General features: G+C 40.1%; 2 protein-coding genes and 1 long non-coding RNA gene across 4 annotated transcripts in view; 1 reads left to right on the top strand and 2 right to left on the bottom strand.

Moving 5' to 3' along the window:
• LOC108446228 overlaps nt 1-3425 on the bottom strand; it is a 4417-nt gene extending 992 nt beyond the window's left edge. Inside the window, exon 1 of the long non-coding RNA XR_001861363.1 lies at nt 2892-3425. This is a non-coding gene — a long non-coding RNA (uncharacterized LOC108446228). The remainder of the gene's footprint in view (nt 1-2891) is intronic.
• The window catches only part of GUCD1 (guanylyl cyclase domain containing 1), a 6418-nt gene extending 1996 nt beyond the window's left edge, over nt 1-4422 (top strand). Inside the window, exons 3-6 of one of the 2 annotated variants that reach the window (XM_017732251.1) lie at nt 884-1049; nt 1745-1836; nt 3432-3673; nt 4150-4422. In XM_017732251.1, the coding sequence (XP_017587740.1) occupies nt 884-1049; nt 1745-1836; nt 3432-3673; nt 4150-4241 (592 nt within the window). In that variant the 3' untranslated portion in view covers nt 4242-4422. The remainder of the gene's footprint in view (nt 1-883; nt 1050-1744; nt 1837-3431; nt 3674-4149) is intronic. The other variant, XM_017732252.1, reaches the window with a different exon arrangement.
• Nucleotides 4423-7190: 2768 nt separating this feature from the next.
• Nucleotides 7191-21066, bottom strand: UPB1 (beta-ureidopropionase 1). The gene is made up of 10 exons (XM_008632091.2): nt 20914-21066; nt 20094-20265; nt 18580-18667; nt 17778-17872; nt 16651-16812; nt 13621-13790; nt 12871-12952; nt 11984-12026; nt 11101-11255; nt 7191-8349 (listed from the first exon to the last, which is right to left on the bottom strand). Exons 1-10 carry the CDS (start codon nt 21012-21014, stop codon nt 8266-8268), a joined length of 1152 nt encoding a protein of 383 aa, XP_008630313.1. The 5' UTR covers nt 21015-21066; the 3' UTR covers nt 7191-8265.
• Between the last annotated feature and the right edge of the window lie 417 nt (nt 21067-21483).

Genomic DNA, 21483 nt, shown 5'->3' with positions numbered 1-21483 from the left:
ACTCCTCTTTCCTTCCACAGAGGAACATGAGCAGAGGTGCAGGAGAAATACCTATTTAGATGTCCACTTAGTAGATATGAAGCAGAAGATTTTCATTTCTCTCCATCCCTTCTGCCAAGACGTTAGTCCGTGTGCTGGTAATTTCCCATCTTGACTACTGTTAACCTCTATTCCCTTTACCTCTTTGCCAATCCAGTCTGCCCAAAACTCAAGCTTCCAAGATTAATCTTCTCACCCTGCTGATCTGACGTTGTTTGCCCTGCATTCTCAATTCCAGTCCCTTTTTATTTTTTATCATTTACTTCCATTTGTTTTCTTACTTTCAGAACTCCCTGTAACTGCCTCGCCCCACCCCTTTGCAGCCTGTCCCAAGCTTCCTCCTGACTTCATCTCCCCTTTTCTTCCTTTTGTGTCATCAGTGCCTAAGACAAGTGTCCTCTGAATATTTACTGAATTCCTTTACGGCTCCTCCTTTTGAAATCCATCTATTGCGTGAAGGAAGTCTTAGTCTTTTAACTCTTCTTTGTTGACTCTAATACACTTGTACATTTACACTGTAAACCCTTCAGGACAGAGTTCTATACCAGCTTGCCTCTGGTACAGCACCTGTACACTTCTAACACTCTTGAACAGTCAAGGCACCACACATTTCCAATTTTAAAAAGTCAGCAATAAATCCAGTTAAATATTCCCTACTCCCTTCCCTTAAATTTCTGTCTCTTTTGTGGGTTGGTTTGGTTTTTTTTTTTTTTTTTTGTTATTTCTTAACCAAGCCCATTGTTTCAGTTTTTATGTGCTGTGATGTAGAGGCTTGGGCTACAGCACACATTTTACTTCTCCTAAGATCTGTGCTTCCCTTCCCCTGCCTTTCCTAATACCATAGGTACCTGAATCATTTGGACAATGATGAGTTTCAGAAAGCCATCCAGGAACTCCAGTTAACAAAGAGTATCTGGACTATTGACCTGGCCTACCTAATGCGGCACTTCGGAGTTAAGCATAAATTTTGCACCCAGACACTCGGAGTGGACAAGGGCTACAAAAATCAGGTTAGTATTCTCATCTGTAGGGGAAGAGCAGGCAGCTTTAAAAGCCCCAAGTATCATGCTATAAAAGCTCTGCTGTGCTACTGACAGTCAACCACAGTTAATTTGACCTACTGCCAAAGGTGGTACAAATCTGTTCCAAAGGCAATATGATCCCACATATTGATTCCATCTTTTGAATTTTTAAAAAGTTTGCATGTAGTGTTCATAAAAGGTTCCAACCTATTTGACAGCCTTGGAGACTGAAGCCCTCTATTTATCTACAGAACAGGTACAGCCTGGGCAGCAGCAGTGTTTAGCTTCCACACTTTCCCCACCACCGTGCCTCAGCCTTGACCTGGAAGATCCACCTCTAGAGGTGAGAGGGGAACTCAGCCTCCCATCCACTAAGAGCTTGGCCTCTCCAGGACTGCCAACAAGGGGCCAAGGAGGGCCTGTAGCAGCAGTGGCTTTAATACAAGCTCCTGCCCAGTTTCCCCTGGGAAACAGCCACTGGATAGAAACTGCAACAGTAACTGACCAGGAGTGAATTTAATTTGTAATTCAGAGCAGAAGTCTGCTTCCAGTGAACTAAGGGAGAGATCTTCTATCCCATAGCCAGATCTCCAACTTATGCAGGCCCCTTGTAGCAGACTCTTAAGTGGTGGATTACCCAAGGTAAACACCATTCCAGTTCAGAACTTCTGTTATTTCCACAGTCATTTTACAGGAAGCACTTTGACACAGAAGAGAATCGAGTGAATCAGCTCTTTGCACAAGCCAAAGACTGCAAGGTGCTGGTGGAGAAATGGTAAGCTTATAGTTTTCTTTCTCTTTGGAGATTCTGTGGGCCCCTGCTTTTCTTGGAGGCACCAAGCTAAACTGCTGAAAGAGATTGAAATCAAGCCCTAAGCCCTTTTTCGCAAATTAGTGTCTTTCTACTATATCTGTCTCAAAAACCCCCATGCACATCAAGAGCTAATAATGAAGCTTGAAGAAAAATTAGTCATGATGTAAAATAAGTGATATGAAAATGCTGACAGGAGCTGACTGTTTATGTTTTGAATTTGGTTATCCATTACACTTAGGCAGCAGGAGTGCCTACAGCACTCTAACTGGCCATTGCTGGAATTAAGGAGAATTCTGTGTGGGTACAGAACTCGTTGTTCCCAGAGCTATGCAAACATTATGGATCTCTGTTCCTACACAAACATGCAAAGTACAAGTTAGCATAGGAGCTTTTGCCAAGGGGACCATGAAAGAAGGAACTCCATGAAAGAACTGCAAACCCAGAAGAAATGGAAAAACTGCAGAATTGTTTCACAACCAGCAGTGGAATTCTATTGGGAAAGGACTAAGCATCCAACGTGAGCTGCGTCCATTTTTACAGGGAAGCTGGATTTGGATCCCTGTTGTTGAAGTGGGGTAAACGATATGGGGTAAGCAAAGAAGACAGGATATGGGGCAGCCGCAACAGCATTTGAATGCTGGAGTGTAACTTACATTTAGCAGACTCAAGTGCCCTTTCTAACACGTGTGGAGTCACCATCACTCCAACTACAGCTGTGACAGGACAGAATGGACACTCAGTTCCTCTTGCTTTTGCAAGATTGTGGCCTTGATTAAGGCAGGGACAGAGGGCATATCTACCTGTGCAGTACTGAGGCTGGGGCATCAGAGTGGGGAAGTGACATTGGAAAAGATGAAATAAAAAGCACGCAAGTTCAATCAGGTGGTGCACACAGCACAGACATCTGGAACAGATCCAAGTGATGAAATTCTCATGTATACAGAACACACCATCTGCCTCAATGAAGGACAGCATTTAACAGATGAGGTTATAGGTTATATTTGGTGGATACTTACTCTCTGTAGGAGGTACTGTAGAAATAAAGCCTCAGGAGTATCAGGTGATTCAAAACTGCAACTGGGAGAAACACAGTCCTGTGTGACACAGACAAATTTGGGCACATCTTAATTTGGTTAGTGGTTAAACAATATTTAACCACTCAGTCAATAAAGATTTGTTGTTTCAGAGGCAAGTTTTTCTAACCACAAGAGAGAACACTTCACTTAAAATTTTCCCACAACAGAAGTCCCTCAAGTTACTGAGTTGCCAGTTCCTTTATTTCTCTTCTCTGGGGCATCTGATACGAATGTCATCTCAGAATGTGTTACTGCAGAATCCAGAGCCGTTGTTCTGCACTTCAGTAGCAGCAATGAAATGAAAAGGCCTTGAATGCTGCAGGTTCTGTCAGGCTTTGTCCATAGCGAAGCCTGCAGGGTTTAACAGCAAAGACCTGTACCTGTGATACAGAAGTAGCTGTGCCAGCTGCACTGTCCACCATCATGCACTTCCTTTACGCCAGCCTCTTTCAATAAGTGTGTCTGTTTTTTTCCTTGCAGCACAGTAACCGTTCAAGACATCCAAAACCACCTGTCCCAGGGTCACGTAGCCATCGTCCTTGTGAACGCAGTCCTGCTACTGTGTGATCTTTGCTCAAGTCCTGTCAAATACTGCTGCTTCCTTCCCATTGGACAGAAGTGCTTCTGCAGGAGCCCTGACTACCAGGGCCATTTCATAGTGTTATGTGGCTACAACAAAGCCTCAGGGAGTATTTACTACAATAACCCTGCCTATGCTGACCGTAAGTAGCCTGTCCCTTTGGATGGATTCTCAGCCAGTGCATTACTAACAAGTCTAACACAGAGCCACAGCTGGACCTCCCCTCACAGTGTGCAGGCATTTCAAGCATTGTTACCCAATTTGTCAGAAGGGGTTTTGCCACATTAATTACATCAGTGCCGCATTCTGTGGTGTGATTTAGCTGAAGCATTCATAGAGGCATTCTAGCAAATGGCTTGTTTGGCTTTCAGATGGATTAGTGAGAGATGCTGAACTGTGTGCAGAATGTAACAGAAGGGCCAGTTGAGTACCTATTTGCAACATTACTTCAGCGAGCTCTTTAAGGTGAAAAAATCTACCCAAGTAAAGCTGTAACCTAAGCTGCTGGGTCTAGTCTCTATACTAGTTTTGTTTGTGGAGGCTTTTACATCCAGTGTAAGAACCTTTCAACAGCAAATCCTTCTGAATTTTTCATAACATTTTGTTCCTCCTTACCAGGAACATGCTGCACCAGCATCAGTAACTTCGAGGAAGCCAGGACAAGTTATGGCACTGATGAAGATATTCTGTTCATCTACACAGACAGCTGACATCCACAGAGGACACTCCTGCCCCTTCCTGCACAGGCTGCACGGCAGCTGGCTGCTTGTCTCAGGACTCCCCTGCACACACCTCACTCCTGAACTGCAGTGGGACCTTCAACAAGGGAGGCTTTATAGACATTGACAGGACCTATATTGCAATGCTGTCTTTACCTTTTTTTTTTTCTGATGATGTGTGTAAGAACCTTTCAACAGCAAATCCTTCTGAATTTTTCATAACATTTTGTTCCTCCTTACCAGGAACATGCTGCACCAGCATCAGTAACTTCGAGGAAGCCAGGACAAGTTATGGCACTGATGAAGATATTCTGTTCATCTACACAGACAGCTGACATCCACAGAGGACACTCCTGCCCCTTCCTGCACAGGCTGCACGGCAGCTGGCTGCTTGTCTCAGGACTCCCCTGCACACACCTCACTCCTGAACTGCAGTGGGACCTTCAACAAGGGAGGCTTTATAGACATTGACAGGACCTATATTGCAATGCTGTCTTTACCTTTTTTTTTTTTTCTGATGATGTATCTGATTTTGCAATGTCTGTCTCTGGTTTGTTTGTTTCTGGTTTTGTCTTTTTTCCTAATTTTCAACATTGCACATTTGACAGCAGTTCTGAACTACAGGCACAGAGCCTGTTCACTTTCAGCTTATTTTAAAATTAAACATGTAAGAAAAAAGCACCACATTTATGAACTTTAACACTTGGTAATATTTGCATAGGTTTAGGTAAACAAAGAAAAAAAATAGAAAATACCTGCTTCTCTCTCTGTCAAAGCATCAAGGGCTGCTCCTCATCCAAAATCTATGGATTTGAAGTTCAGCAGAGTATTATAAAAGGAAAAAAATATTAACTTAAACCACTTTTAAATAACAAAAAAATGCCTTATTGGCTCATCAGTATTGTCTGCAATGTAGGAAACTTCCCATGTACCAAATTAACAGAGATTTAGTGTTTATGCACTGCAATACTGGAATTGCTCCCTTGCACTACAAAATCCATCTCTTGGCTAAATCCTCTTGGATGAGTGCTCAGAGCTCCATATTGCTCCAAAAGTTTAAGTGGAAAAATTTTATTTGCACTTGAAAGTCTTTCTTGCTCTTTGCAAAAAGCTCTGAATGTTATGCCACCCACATGTGCCAGTTTCTGCAGAATCCATTCTAAATATGAACTTTAAACTTATTAAGCAAATGCAGAAAATTATCATCCACACTAATGGTATATATTTTGTGTGTAAAGTGTAAATATCTGACAGCATCTACTACATTGTAGCTAAAATGCTGAATCTTAATTTGAGCCAAATTTTGCTGTTGGTATTAGTTCAGTGACCTTCTAAGAAGAGCTAAAATCAATTAAGAAAAGAGGAAATACAAGCATCTCTGCTACAAGTAAGAAGCCAGGAACTTAGATTTTTCTAGCTCTTATACTACAGCTGTATTTGGATTAAGTTTTTGCTGTATTGAGACATTAAGTGAAAGTGGTAGCAGCCCATTCATAGCCCTTGCCTCTGCTACACAAGGAGCACTCTGAAGTGTAAGAAAAAGCCACTTAGTTCAGCTTCATCCATCATAATTTCCTGTAAGTCTCAATCTTCAGTCCTGCCTATATGAAAGTGAGTAGGAAAATCAGCACTGATATAAAACTAGGAAAATTTGCACTTAAGACAGAGATCCCACACCTCTGGCATAGTTTTAGGAAAAGAACTGTTCAAGTTCTGGAACTCTGTGGAATAACAGTAAAAGGATATTGTTATTTACTGGTGGATATAATAAATAGGAATCTACTTTCAGCATAGAAAGTTTTTTTACCAAGATAAACATTTTCTTTCATCAGTTGTTGACTAACTGGAAAGTATCTATACAGTGTTCACTAAGTACTTAGTAGAATCAAGAGTGCTCCTTTGTACAAAGGCAAAAAATAGTAACAGACATCTAAAATGCAGCAACCCTTAAAAAATTCCAAACAAAAGTACATGACAGGAAATTTTGCATGTCAAATTTTGCTTATCATTGGTGAAGTTTAAATACATTCTGGCACTGATAGCTGCAAAATGAGTAAGAGGTAGGATGTGATTTGTGTAGAACCGGTACATCAGTGCCACCAGCAGAATCCCTCCAGAAGAAAGGTACAAAAGCTATTGTAAATAATGCCTTTCAACTCCTCCAAAGTAAGTAACCAGAAGACTCCTGATCTGAGAATTTTTATGTCCAGGGCAAAAATCATGATGATTTAGAGAGATTGTATTAGCTCTGTTAATAACTAACAGGTATGTAAGCTGCAGGCTGTTAAGAGTACTTCCTTAACCATGCATTTTCAGGTAGGTAGTTAATTCAATACCATTAAACTGCCACAGGCTTTATCTTAGAGAAGGCCTGATTAGTTAAATAAAATCAATTCTCACAAAAGGCTTGTAATTGACATTTAGCATCTTACTGTTTCTGTTACCAGAAGTGAATCCTGAGCTTATAGAAAACATGAGCTTAAGGGCAAGCTAAGTGTCCTGAAGTGCACAGACGAGTGTAACAATATTGACTGGTAAGTGTTTGGTACCCAGGGTTTAAATGCTTCAACAAAAGTGAAAGATAAAGCTGTCTAAGCTAGTGCAGACAAAAGGAGAGGTCCACTATTACAACAGGATCGTGTACAGCTACAGATGAAAACACAAGGAAGAAGTAAAAGCCAAGCGAAAAGAGTATATGACACAAGTTCAGCTGAAAAAGCAGCTCACTGCACAAGCATTCAGAACATCTGCATTTTCTGAAACTTGGTTTCCCATTACAAGACTGTCTATCAAAACACTCATTCTGAAAATGTTCAGTTGCTTTGTTTCTGTCAGGATGTCAATAGCAAAGGAAGGGGATTTTACATGCAGGGATTTTATACATAAATATATTTTTATTTGTAATTAAGCCATTCTCAATAAAGGTTAAACTCACAGATAACCCTGTAACATAATGTAGCAAGTGTATTTATTAACAACTTATTAGGAAAAATGTTTTTTGAAAATCTGAAATTGTAGATTGGATAAAAACAAGACTTCAAATATTTATTACAGCTATAAATTCATAGTTGCTGGGCTGTATTCAGTCTGCATTGCCTGAACACCTATTGCCATTACCCAAATCATATGAAGCAAAATTTCAGAATACAGTACTACCTAAGAATAGCAAATGTATCATTATTACCTTTATTCCACAGCTGGTTTGTGTACTCTGCAACCACCACATATCCTACTGGAGTGCAGCCCCAGGGAAGGAGTTTTCCTTACCCATCGTGGGCTTTCTGTTCACAGTGAAAAGCATCCAACTGCCCCAGCCTTGCCTATGCATTGGCCAGGGTCTCATTTCTGCTTCCCATCAGGGCACCGAGCTTCAGAAGATACCAAAGCATCTCTCTGAGCACAACTTCTGCACCGTGAAGGGGCCCATCAAAGACACTGATCCAGCTGTGGTTGTGTAAAAGGCAACAGAACCAAAGTGGTCTTGCTTTACAGCACCCACAGATCTTCAAATAATGGGGGTGTCTGGGACATTACTCAGCTATAACAGAACTGCATCAAGCAGTTCGTAAGCAGAAAAAGCAAACAAAACCCAGATGAAAACAATTTCTGCCTCCTTTCTCCCTAAATTATGCATTTGGGCAGAGGGTAAAAACTGGAAAGTGGAAATAAATAGATGTACAATGCAAAGCTTACGTAAAAAGTTTCATATCCTCTGAACTCATCCTCTCTATCAACTATATCACAGTACACTGTATGTGTTTCTACACTAGAAAAACACTGGATGTATTTCTAGCAAGGAACAAAACTTCAGACATTAGTGTAAGTAACAACACTCAAGAAGCCATTTTCAATTATTTTACATAACACAGTTTTGAATCCTATTAATTAAAGTTGGTTACATGAAATTAAACTGACAACATTTTAAAACAACAACTTGTGATTCACAGTAAAGCTATTATCCCACAGTAACTTCGAATTTGTCTTGTAACATCTGAGTGTAATGAGATGTTCTCTCTTACTCTTTGATGATATTGGGTATAAAGTAAGGCTGGATTGCTTCAGCAAGCTTTTCTGCATACATTTCATATCTACCAGTCATCTGTAAAAGAAAAATCAAAGCTTCAGTTCTTTCAGTGAGCTACAAAAGTACTTCAGTAGAAAATACTTATTATCCACTGGTTGGTTTTTTCTATGACCATATATGATTTAATTGTCCCAAACATCAAAACCGTAATTCATGCAAAATTCAAGATCTCCAGTGCCTTAGCACAAACTGGTTTTTATAAAAAGAACTCATATTATGTTGCCTAGGACTGTATTTCTATCCAAAAAAGAAGTCTATTTCCACCCTAAAAAGTCAAACTTCTAAATTAACATCTTCCTGTCTTGGAGCTCTCCTTCAGTGACAATCATGTCTGCTGACTTACTACTTATGGTTATTCTGGATTGCTGAAAGTTGGATGTGAAAGGTGGACTTGCTTTCTTATGCATCAACAATTTTTTAAGTTACGTCAATGAGGCAAAGGAATGTCTCCGTAATTAGGGCTTCATGTCATGTCCTTGACAACCAAGGAACCCTGCTGCCAGCAGTAAGTTTGCATATATGCCACTGACAGTGTTTGAGTTCCTCTTACTTCACCCTTTAATAATACAAAATATCAATGGTTTGGGCAACAGAGACGTGCTGGAAGTGCTGCAATACAGCACCTGATGTAGTGCCGTCATCTTCTTCTGAAGTGCACAGCCCACAGCATTGGCTCTGGAGGGGCAAATTACATCTTTATTTTATTTGTTTAACCCCTTTGCTACTCTAAGTTCAGCAAAGACATTCTACTGAATGTGCCTTTCAGGCACCATTGAGTGCAAACTGCAGATACCAGAGCAGGTTAAATAGGTTCCTACTTGCTGTTAAGGGTTCTTTTTCTGCAGTGGGTAACCGGAGACCACTCTTCCTCATTCCCCTCAGCAAGAACTACCTCTGTCTTGGCCACAACTGAGAGGAAAAGGAAACGGCTCTCCCCTGTCACATAAACAAAACCACAGCTGTGCCTTATGTGTTAAAACACAACAATAGCACTCCACACCATCAACATAAAATTAAGGTGCTGACAGCACAAGACTTGAAGACAACAAAAAATATACAATTCTACACAAAACAGCCAAAGGGCAGTGTTTTGCTTTTACTGTTTATTTTTCCTAATCAATACAATTGCTTTTGTTCAGATACCCCTACTAAGCTGTTATAAGCATTGCTCCATGTGCTTCCTGACACACCAAGCCTCTACTCTGCAGTAAGGGCCTCAGACTTTGATGGCAAAGGAAAACTAAATGCCTGCCTGACTTAATTCCATTACGGCAACAACCACATGCCTAACACAGGCCTCTGTAAAATAACAAATGCAATTCTGTTCCAGAAGATGACCTGAAATCACTTCTTGGTTTTTGCCCTACATATGGATTAGCAATATTAGCAAAGAAATTAAGCTCTAGATAAGAAAATGCTATTTTTTAATTAGAAAGCTTATTTCAAGTCCACAGAGACTTTTCATTTTTACGTTAAACTGAAATAAAACATGTTGAATATTGCACCATATTGTAATACTCAACAGGCAAATAAACCAGCTCTATAAAATAAATGTCTGCTTGCAGTAGCATGATGTTCAAAAATTAACACTCCTTGCAAATGATTACTTATTTTAAATACTAGGTGATCACTGAAGAACCTGCATATATTGTATAGCTGCTGGCCAGGAGTTCTGGTCTACTTTGTTAGGATTCAAATGATGCTGATCTTAAGAGTGGATGGGAAAAAGTTCTAGTCTCTAGCAATACTGAGGACTAGAACAAAAGATCTGTCTCCACAGAAGCAAGAAGATGTTTTCTTCATCAACAAAACCTATTTCCAAAGTTGCCACTTCTTTTGGTTTTTTGTTCCAACAGGATCTTTGTGTGGCCTGTTGTAAACTTGATCAGATTTAAAAAGGAACTACAGTGTCATTTGTTTAAAAAAAAAAAAATCCGGTCACTCCACTAAATCAGCATATAATATGGCACCCCCACATAGCTTGTACTGGCACAACTGAAGGGTTAGCAAGCTGCTGTGCTGAGGCAGCCATTTCTTCAACCAGCACTGCTGCTGGACAAATTAAATCCAATTATGCCCTCTGGAAAGATGAACCAAATTAGCTTTACCTCAGAATACAAAAAAAAAAAAAATAGTAATAAATAAGGTTTGTTAAAGCCATGTGGAGTGGCTTGCAGCCATCTTAATCTGATTTAGATAAATTCAAAAGTGTGTTAAGATGCTTCAGAAATGAATATACACAGTACACAGTTCTTTCTCTGAAGTTTCAACACATCCACAAATTCAGGAAGTTAACATTGCAGAAAGTTTGCCTTCAGAAAGTTCTCTGAAGCTTGTGGGTTTGAGTTTTCACTAAATGTCACCAAAACTGACAATTAAGGCCTTTATGAATATATAATAGTACCATATTAGATGAGATCCGATGCCTGGCTCAGCTCAGCAACAAATACCTATGTTCACTGCATAAGGAAAGCATAAACTCTTCCCCAGCAATCTTCAGAGCTCCTGGCAGTCCACATTAAGGTCCTGAGGCTAAGGTTTTCATTTGAAAGCTACTGGCCTAGTTTCCCTGCATTTATCTACTCCTTTTCCAAATCTCTTTATGCTTTTGGCCCCCATAACATCCTGTTAAATTAGTTCAACAATTTAAGCTCTGAACCATTAAAAAGAAAAAAGAAAGGCTGCCTTTTAAGTATTGTAATATCACAGAATCATTATCAAAGCTTGTTTGTTCTAATATCATATTTTCTTTATAATCAGGCTTACCTTAAAATTCCACTTGTCACCAACTTGCCTGCAGAGGTTTAGATCCATCTCTACCACCAGCAGCCCATCTTGAGTGCGAGAGAGTCCTGGGGTCCTGCTGCCATCTGGTGCAGCTACGTAACTTGAGCCATAGAAATGGCCCAACTCATGGTGTGCTTAAAGAGATTTTTAAAAAGCATGTATTGCCATCTGCAAATAGGTATCTAATTTAACATGCAGTGTCCCACAAAACCTGACTTCATTTCTTGGGGACTCACTGTCCTTTAGGCAAGATAATCATCATGAAGAGGTCACAGCATGACCCTAAAATAACTGCAGTTTTGGCCAGTAATTACTTTCATGCACAGTACACCATCAAATTATCTGGAAAATCTCACTGCATTACCTTTCAAATAATGCATCATTGTGCTTTCTCATTATTAAGTCTCTGGACTTAAGCTTTTGCTTTCATTGCTTTTTACTTAGCATTTGAATGAATTCTAATTGTCAAATCATACATTTTCAAAACAGCTGACAGAGATGCATCCATTCAATTTTCAATGAAAGGTCAGAGATGAAAACACTGGGATTTGAGGCACAGAAAAGATGTTATGTCTTATTGCACAACTCTTGAGTTGTGCCAAAAATCAATCACATCTGTTGTACTACTAAGCAATGGATACCGCTGACCTTTTTCATGCAGCTGCTAAGAAAAGGCATGCTGGCTAAAAAAAGGCTCAGGCCCACTCTGGATGGAGCCACAGGCAGCCATGGTTCTCACAGCACAAATTATCGTGTTTCAACATAGAAATACATACAAGAAAATATCATACTCCTCACTGATCGTTCTCTTTAACTTCCAGCAAATCTGGGAACTGGTACTGAATGTGATTTCTGAACATACCTTTTCCACCATCTCCAGAAGTAAAGGCGTTTTTGTAGTATTCCTGTGAAATAAGAGGAATCCATAGGTGGCAGTATAATTCCATTTAATTCAAGGAATCCTTGCTAGTCTATCATATTTTGGAAGTTTATATAAATCTACAAAGATTTTTTTTCTGGCACACGATCAGCACTGTCTAAAGGGAGTCGTAAGAGAGGCCTAGTTTCTCTGATGGATAGGATAGAACACAAGGTCTTTTTGTATCACTGACTGTTGTTCATACACTTTGGGGAACATGCCTCATACCCATTTCACAAGTTTGAAGAGGCAAAAGAGGTGATATTTAACCAAAAATATCTTTTTAGATCACAAAAAAAGGCAAACATATTCACATATCATCAAGAACAAGTCTGGATTTTTGCAGGGAATCTAATTTAAAAAACACACACATAGGGTATTTGGACTAACCTGAAGGTAAGAATGACCTATTGCATGTACTTATAATTTTCATTATAGAATTTTACAGTCCAGGAAGAGGTAGTATCTGTATAACAGCCACCAGTTGTGTACCACTGACTCGAGGGTATATGAAATTTTCAGTCATTTTGGCTAAAAGAATACTGATTTCACCAGAGAAACTGGGAGAGTTAGCAAAAGGGTGGGTGCCTACTACAAAGATTCAATTCAAGAACAGGAAGCAGCTGCAACCAAAAAGTGGGCTGCCAACAACAAAGGCAGCTCTCAATCTCTTCAAGACTGTCCATCTTCAAATCACATCATAAACCCTAGTACAGTAGTTACACAGCAGAGGAATCCATGAATTCCAGTGCTATCAGTCCCTTGCCTTGAATGAACTCATGCTCCAACACCTGAATTATGGAATGAGATGAAACAACGAAGATACAAACCGTTCCTACTCTGTTGATGGGACACGTGAAGCAGTGATTGGCTATGGCAGCATTTCTGGCTTCAATTGGCCACAGTGCCTCGCTGCAACACACAAAGAGGCAGCAGGTATTCATTACTTGTACACTTCAGTGCTAAATCTAGATTCTCACTGTCTCACACTGCACATTTTCTGTCACAGAAGCCAAAGTTAGCTTTTAGGAAATCAAGTCAGTAGGGTGCAGTTAATGTTAATCTGCAGAAGATTAATCTCAAGGGACAATTTACACTGGTCCAGTCTGGTTCAAGAGGCCTGATAATCATAAACAACAGTTTAAAAAAAATGTTTCTGAGAAAAGGGTATCTCAGCTTGGTTCTGTAAACTGCAGTTTGATCCCACACTCCTAGGTGGACAATGCAAGCTGCTAAAATAAGCCTGAACACGACTACTACCTATTATATAGCAAAAATATTACATAAAAAATCTAAATAAACTCTCAGTTTTCATTAACCAGCTGGATGCTGGTTAATGCTATCTTAAAGACAGGAGACCTGCTGATGTACAATAAAGTTCTGAAAGAGAATCGGTTACTGGGAGCAGACCAGGAGACCAAAATTCCAGGTGGATCAGAATGCAGGCTCCTTTGTGAAGACAAAACAAGGAGACTACACTTCCAAGACCTCAGCAAGGTGCCCTTTAGGCCCCAGCGAGGGGCTCAGAGGTTCAGTTAACCCAGAAATGGAGCAAGGGCACAGATCAGTTTGTATTTTACCTGAGTGTCCCAATAGTGGCTGAAGGGTTAAAGATGATCTCTGCTCCATTAATGCTATACATGAGCCAGTTCAGAGGGTGGTGGCGCCCATAGCAGATATTCACAGCAATTGTCCCAAACTGTGTCTGAAACACTGGGTGTCCTGTATTTCCTTCCATATAGTAAGTAGACTACAAACAAACAAAACAAAACAAATAAAAAAACACCAAAAAAACCCCAAAAATACCCTCAAAAAACCAACCAAACAAAAAAACCCCACAAAGGCAGACTTCTTAAAAAAGTGCAAAAAAGTACCTCTAACTAAAAAAGCTTTTTAATCTGTAGATAGAAGGCTGAGGATAATAGGATGAGTAAGATTTACAAAAGCACTAGGCAGCAGAAAAGATGAATACAGAAATGCCAAAGCAGCAGGAGTGCGTATTCACTGAAATTACACTCTTATACCTGCTTTCAAGCAAAGTAACTTTTTTATGCAGCAGGCAGTGCACTTCCAAAATGTGCTGCTTTCTGAAAGTACTATCACCAGGTTCAGACAGAGACAAAGACAGTGATAAAGACCCACAGATAAGAACAAGACAGAATATGCCATGCAACATTCCTTATACAATGTTGTGGATACCAAAGGAGTACAGAAGTTGCAGTGGCCAGGCTGATCCCTGACAGTATCCTTTGGTGCCAACCTGAGACAGAAGAGCAAGGGACACAATCCATCATCCTGACCCCATGAGACATGGCTCTTATCAGACAAGGAAGGTGTGTTATAAAGCAAACCCCTCCTTATTGAAATTATCTGTTCCTTGTAACCACCACCGCCATTGGCCCTGAAGGAAATAGAAACACCTGAGGCCTAAAGCAAGCAGTTACAGCTGCGGAACAAACCTGGGCCTCCTGTAACTGTGGGCCAATGGCATGACAGATACAGGAGGGTCACCTTCCGAAACCAAGGTCTAGAGGTTCAGTATGTTCAGTAAAAGTAACATCTCATGTTTCTTATTTATTATCAGGTCTCATGAAATTGCACAGTCCTTTGGGCACTGCTTTGATCTCCTTTCATGTCTGTAGACAGCACGCCACGTGGTGAGTGCTCACACAATCATTTTTCAAAACAATTCTGCTGAATGAATATACTTCCATTTTTTCTCCTATTCTCAGTTTCTTTTCTTACAATAGGAGAAGAAAAACAAGAATGCTGTTGCTTCAGGGAATTCATCAGTTCCTATTTCTTTATTTCTCACCAGAGGTCACAGTCATCTCCACAGCAATAAACTGTGATGTCTCAAGAAGGATTGATTTTTATCTATATGGCCTCCCACACATGGCTGAATAGGCCACAGACCAATCTCTTCACCCTTTCCATTTAGTTCTTACTGATTCAACTGGCACAATTTTAACAAGGCTCCTTTTCCATCTGCCCTACAAAGACAACCCACAAGAAATCATCTCAAATTCAGTATTTCTTTGAGGTTTAACTTTGTTGATAAAGAAAACATTAAAGTAACACAGATGAATATAATCCTTTCCTGTAGCCTGGTTTCTGAAGTTGCTTTATCAGAATCGTTCAGCTCAGAAGAGTGAACTTAATGCTTTGCTAACAAAGCCAGCTGAAGACAGTGTTGTCTTGGGTAAACACTACTTGATTCTGTAACAAAGTAGATACAAGAAGAAATGCCAGATCATTACAGTATATCTGGAAGCTATAAACAGATTGTTTTGTAGTAATTATGGCATTTAGGATTCTAAGAACTAACTTCTTTTAGCAAAACTCTTAATGAAACTCTATTTATACTTCACATGAAAAAGTAAAAATACTTTCTTTTTTTAGGTGTCTCTCATTACAGTTTCATAGCTGGAAACAATGAGTTTCTTGGAATCTGTTGATTCTCCACTAAACACTGTCTGGAAAACTGAAAGACATCATATTTTAGCACAAGCAACAGGAATTTATTTTTTGTTGGATTACATAAGGAACAAATAAAAAAATGTGGAAAATAACCAATGGATTTGTTAGTTACTACTTTGCTAACTAAAGGACAGACCTGATAAAATAATATTAAATATCAAAAATAATTGTAAAAAAATACAAGTTAACACTGGTGACTGACAGACTGTGCCTGAAATTCATTGTCTAGAACTCTATTAACAGCCTCCTCTGGAGAAACTCACACCAGCCTGATCAGGTCTGCAAAAGCAACTGCAGGTACATAGCAGCCTCCAGTGCTTAGAAGAAATGCTTCTGTTAATTACTCACTTTAGCTGACAAGGCGAGATTTAGTTAGGTAAGACAATGTATTTTTAGACTTCGGTTAATTTTTAATCCTGATCTTTCTGCTTGTGATAATTCTATGGATGGATAAACACATTTCAGATCTACCAGTTTTCCTCTGATCTTGTCTTTACTGCCAGTTCAGTTTCTGAAGCTGATTCTGGAGGATGGCCCAAAACCTGCCCGGGGCTTCAGTCGCAATAATGTGATTAGTAGACAGAAGATGCCATAAAACAGCTATTCAGTCAGAGGCATAATGAATTAAGGGATTCTGCTTGAATAAACACAAGCAAAAGAACTGTCATTTCCAAGACAACCTCACAGAGAAATAGAGAAAGACTGTAAGTAATGTTCATGCTTGAACCATGAAACAATTGCCCTGAAAATTGAAGTTAAGTTCAACATGCACACATGACAAAACAACCCAAGCCAATCATGCACAACAAACACAACACATCTGTAACTTAAAAGAATTCTTTTAAAGGATACTTGATACTTTTGAAGTTTGCACTAGGCCAAGGAAGAGTACCTAACAAGATTCAATGTTATTCTTCCTTTAACACTCATCACTCTCACAAAAATTATTCCTTCTTGATAAATTTACTTACCATCATTTCATCTGAGAAAAACTGATTTGACAGTAAGTGAACCACATTTTCTAGAAACACACTGCATTTTCTGCCACTGTGACTCTGACACAACCCATGCTGGCACAAACCAGAGCTGCCAGGTAAGACTAACTTAATTATCACAATACTGCATCTTACCTCATTGAAATCTCCAACCCTTGGAATGTGATTTTTCCTACTTTTGCCAAGGAGAACTCCAGAATTAGAAATGACCACTGCAGTATTCCACAGAATTCCACCATGCAGTTCATCTCGCTCCAGGATTGGAGATACCACAACCATATTGTATTTCTTTGCAAGCTGTACAAATGCATACAATTCCTCTATTATACACCAACCTGCAGTACCCCAGAATGACAGACACCACAGCCAGCTGAAAACAGTTAACTGAAACAGCATTACATGTTAACTACAAATGCTAAATAACACAGGTACGAGTGAGAAATATAGCAAAATTCTGCCTGCCAGTTTACTGGTACATTGCCTTTTCCTTCACATCACTTCCCTTTCTTTTATTTCTCCAAACTTCCAGTGTCATTAATTCCATAGTGAGAAGCTGTTAACATGTACTTGCCCTAGATCAGACTAAAGATATTATGCTGGATACAAAATTTTTAATAGCTCAGTCATAGCTGGGCAAATTTTACACCAAAACAAGTCCAATTTTCTTATTTAAAAAAAAGTTGTCAGAAAATAAAACTCTGTCACTAAACTTCTAATCAACAGTCTCTGGAGAAACAAGAGCCTGACAATAACAAATCTCCTTGGGTCCAAAAAAAGTTCCCTACATTTGTATCATTCCAGAGGAAAATGCAAACAGTTGTGTGACAGTGTTCCCTGTTCAGAAAAGGCTATTATTCTCCTCACACCTTTGTACAAGGATTGTTTAATGCTCAACTGTTCTAGGCAAGAAACACCTTTTAAAAAGAAAATAAAATTATCTGTACAAAGAAAAATTCCTCCCTTGTAAAATTTAGGAATAGTTAAATGGGCAGTTTCATAGGATTTTCATGGCAAAAGGTAATCTTTAAAGGCAGAGTAGTTTAAACAATAAATATCGAGCAGAATTGTTCTTGTCCATTTCTATTTCAATTCACTATCATAATATTTGTCAAGCGAGTTGAAAATTTATTTTTTGTTTCTTCAGTTTTCTCAGTGATACCAGAATGGTACACAAAGAAGAAATCTGTCATTATCAGTGGCAGTTATGGGCTGGGGCTGGATGTGGGTTGGTTTTTTTGTTGCTTGCTTGCTTGGCTTTTTACCTCTTGACAGAACTTTGTTGTTGGCCCATCCTCTGCTGACTCAGCAAATTCAGTCCAAGGAAGTTTCTCTCTTGTACAAAAAGCAAAGGGCATGGCTGGAAAACACCAAAGCAAGGCAAAATGTACAAGAATGTTCATGCCACTCAAGAAATACAAGCTATTTGCATGAATACTGATAAAAAATTAAAATTAAAAAAATTTAAATAATTAAGAATGATTCAACTGTTTTTCTTGTTTAAAGGCAAAAGCTATTTAAAAATATTTTTAGCAAGGGCAAGGAGTTTTGAGCTCACACAGAGCAAACCAGAAGAGAATGGATGCACTTAGTGAAGTCTCAGCAGGGGTAAAAAGACAAAATACACCCCAGTCACTAGTGTTCACTATGAATAACCTGTTTTCATAAACATTTAATGGGCCTTCATTTTGGGTTTTGCTTCCATTAAGCCTCAAACACCCCATGTTAATTAAAAGTAGATTTTTAAATTATAATACCTGTCTAGAAAAAAACCCTGAAGTTTTAAGAGAAAAAAAAAAGAGGAAAGGATCATAAAGGATGCCATGAAGGAGCTCCAAATATCATATGGCAGTCTTCAACATAACAGATCCCCACTCTTCCATACAGTTCTGCTACCTCAAGACTCTTTGGTTTGTCCTTTAGGAAGTAAATCACTATGGTCAATTGTTGTTATCTTGGAAGATTTCTACTGTTCACTTACAAGACATACTTGTAGTACAGGACACCTGTTAAAATAGAAGGCACTTGACATCCGACAGCCTACAAGGAATCACAGAAAATACTCACTCCAAGCCTCCTGGAAACACACAATGTTGACCCCACACATTGAAGCCACTCCCACCATCTCCTCAATGCGTCTGTGCAGAGCAGCCACCTGATTGTGAGAAATGTCACACTATGAAAACAGCTGCATGTTCATCTTTGTATTAACTGCCTGGTTTTACAACCTTTGTTCATATTGAATTTATCTTGTTCTATACTCAGTGCCATTGCTTTCAAGGGGAGTAACTCAAGCTATCATTCCTGAACACTGATAACAGAGTCAGATATAGATTTTTAAAAGAATTTAGATGCTGAAAATACAGAAAGCATTCCAATGGGATTCTAATTCCATGGTTGCAACATTTATATAGATGGCAACTCATTGTTGCCTGACTAGCAAAAAGCCAAAAATCTTAACAGAAACAACAAAAACTGTGATTTTGCTGCTCATTGTAAACAACCTACAGGACGATGTTAAGCCCTCTGTCCTAAGAGCTAAGTAATTATTACCAAGAAAAATCATCAAAGCATTTATTAATTAGTTTTCTAGAGTATTCTACTTAAAGATAAGCATAGGTGTAGCACTTTACATTGCTACCTTCAGGTGTCAAAAATAAATTAATAAAGACAAGACTGCACTGACCTATGAACTCAACAACTGTATGTTGATTTACAGAAATAGTTAACTAGTTATTTATAAGGTAAAATCATTAATACAGCTGGTACTTTATTCAACAGCTGCTATAAAGAATCCACAAACTTGATCCGTTTATTGAATTAATGACTTGCATCCATGATAGGTAATCTTTCCAAAACAAACTACTTCAGAAATATTCTGTCCTGTCACTGTACAGAACTACTACTCCAGGAGATTTTATAAATGCAGTGTTTTCTTTCACTTTTTTAAAGCTACTCTTAGGAGGCTATTTCTATACATATATGTCACATCATGCTTTTGGGTCCAAAAGATGGTTGCAGAATCATTAAGGTTGGAAAAAACCTCTAAGATCATCAACCAAGTCCAGCCATTAACCCATCACTGCCAAGTCACCACTAAACCATGTTATCTTGTAATAAGATTTCACTCACTGCTGTACAAAGAATAATGAACACATCTTTATTAATCTGTTTCCTCTAATGGATTTTCCTATAACAGAACATTTCTCAATTAAAACTAGAACTGCACCTGTGGTTTCCACTGGTTGCCATCCCTTTTGATTTTAGGTAAATGCTTTTATGTTTCATCTTAGAGGCAAAGGATTTTCATGTACAAAATGAGCTACTAAATATTTAGCTTTGGAAAAACTGCGAGCAAGTTGGGCATGCTAGGTAAACACAAGAGATGTTTCTGAGAAACGATAAAACCAAATGTGTCATTCAAATTTCTTACAGGATGCTCTATTGCAGTTCTGATGGGTCCTGTACTGCCAATCATTAGACATTTCAGGATACAGTTCCTTAAATCAAGAACTGAACTGTGTTATGTCTCAATCCAGCAGAAGAGGAGTTACAAACAGCCCCAGTCCCAGTTTGTATACCTGGACTGCCACTGCTGTGTCTGTGGGAAGAGGGAGTTTATTCTGTATCAGTCCCACTCGAACAATTCGTGGCCTTCTCAATTGCTCCGGAGCGGCTTCAAATCCATAGCCCTGTAGTTCAAAATCTCTTTCCTGAGCTGCTGACAGTGCAGCAGTTGGCAAATCAAGTTTTCTGGATTAAACAGAAAACAAAGACATTTCGATATGAGATGTTCTCCTTTTCTGCTCTGAATGAAGTGGGCCAAGGGGATCACAACTCTGTCTAACCCTGCAGAGACACCCAAGCTCTCATGCCCCAACATTCATCCATCAGCCAAGGGACAGGCAGTGACCAGCTCATGTGCCAATCTCACTGCTGACCTCCACGTCAGCAATCTCCCTCTGTCCTCCTCCGTCATTTCCAGACACTAACACCTTGCTGCAGAAATCAAGGCGCACATACGCACAAACTTCCACCTGCCATACCTGGATTATAAACACTTTCCCTCCAATGTATTTTCCTCAAGTTTTAACCCTACTTTTTCAGCTTCATCACCCCGATGCCTCGACTATTCCCGTCAGGTCTTCCATCCCTGTCCATCACCTTCTCACACTGCCCTGCTCCCCACACCTGAATCACCTCCAAAATGCCCCTGTCACCTCACTGCAGCACCAAAAGCCCTACTCTTCCTTCCTCCCCTCAGCCCAGCACCGTGTCTTGCACACCCGCCCTCACATTGACTCCTTCCCCTCACTCCCAGGCTGGGCATCGCCGCGGAGCCCGGGGAGAGGAGGGACGGAAACCCGCAAAGCGGGGGGCGAGCCCGTCCTGGTGGCGCACCTGGCCTCGCCCCCATAGAGGATCCGCTTCACCTCGGCGAGTTCCCCGGGCGGGATGTGCCGCTCCAGGCACGACTCCAGCGACTCCAGGGCTCCCGCCATGGCGGGAGATGGGCGCGCGCAGCCCCTCAGGCGCTCGGTGGCCCCGTGGACTTTGTCCCGGGCCGCCCCGTCGGCCACGCCCCGCTCCCCTCACGGGGTTTGGCGGGACGGTGCCGTCAGGTGCCCGCGGTGCCGTCAGGGCAGAGCTGCGCTGTTCCCGGATTCTCGCCGCTCCTGGAGCGAGTGCGGCCACAAAGGGGAAGGGAGCGCCCAGGATTCGTAAATGCTCGTGGTCGAAAGGAACCACAAAAGTTGGAGAGTCCGCAAAAAGTCACTTGGCCTGGAAATCGATTATGTTGGTCCCTGACCTTCTATATGAGCACAGAATAGAAAGAAAGAGAGAAAAGGAGGGAAGAGAGAGAAAAGAGGGGGAAGGGGGAAAAAAAAAAAAGAGAGAAGGAGAAGAGAGAAAGAAAAAGAAGGAAGGAAAGGAATGGGAAAATGAAGGGTAAAAGACAGATCACCCAGA

Source organism: Corvus brachyrhynchos, unplaced genomic scaffold (assembly GCF_000691975.1).
Source record: "Corvus brachyrhynchos isolate BGI_N302 unplaced genomic scaffold, ASM69197v1 scaffold864, whole genome shotgun sequence".
Taxonomy (NCBI): Eukaryota; Metazoa; Chordata; class Aves; order Passeriformes; family Corvidae; genus Corvus; species Corvus brachyrhynchos.
Note: the sequence above shows the minus strand (reverse complement) of the source record. Positions and strands in the feature narration are given on the sequence as shown.

Bases quoted from the DNA above. Each gene is read 5' to 3' on its own strand.
- UPB1 (XM_008632091.2), bottom strand. From the start codon at position 21,014: ATGGCGGGAGCCCTGGAGTCGCTGGAGTCGTGCCTGGAGCGGCACATC. The intron at 17,873-18,579 runs GTGAGTATTTTC...GGTGTTTTCCAG, and splicing joins GTGTTTCCAGGAGGCTTGGA to CCATGCCCTTTGCTTTTTGT. The intron at 8,350-11,100 runs GTAAGCCTGATT...TTTCTTTTACAG, and splicing joins GTGACAAGTGGAATTTTAAG to ATGACTGGTAGATATGAAAT.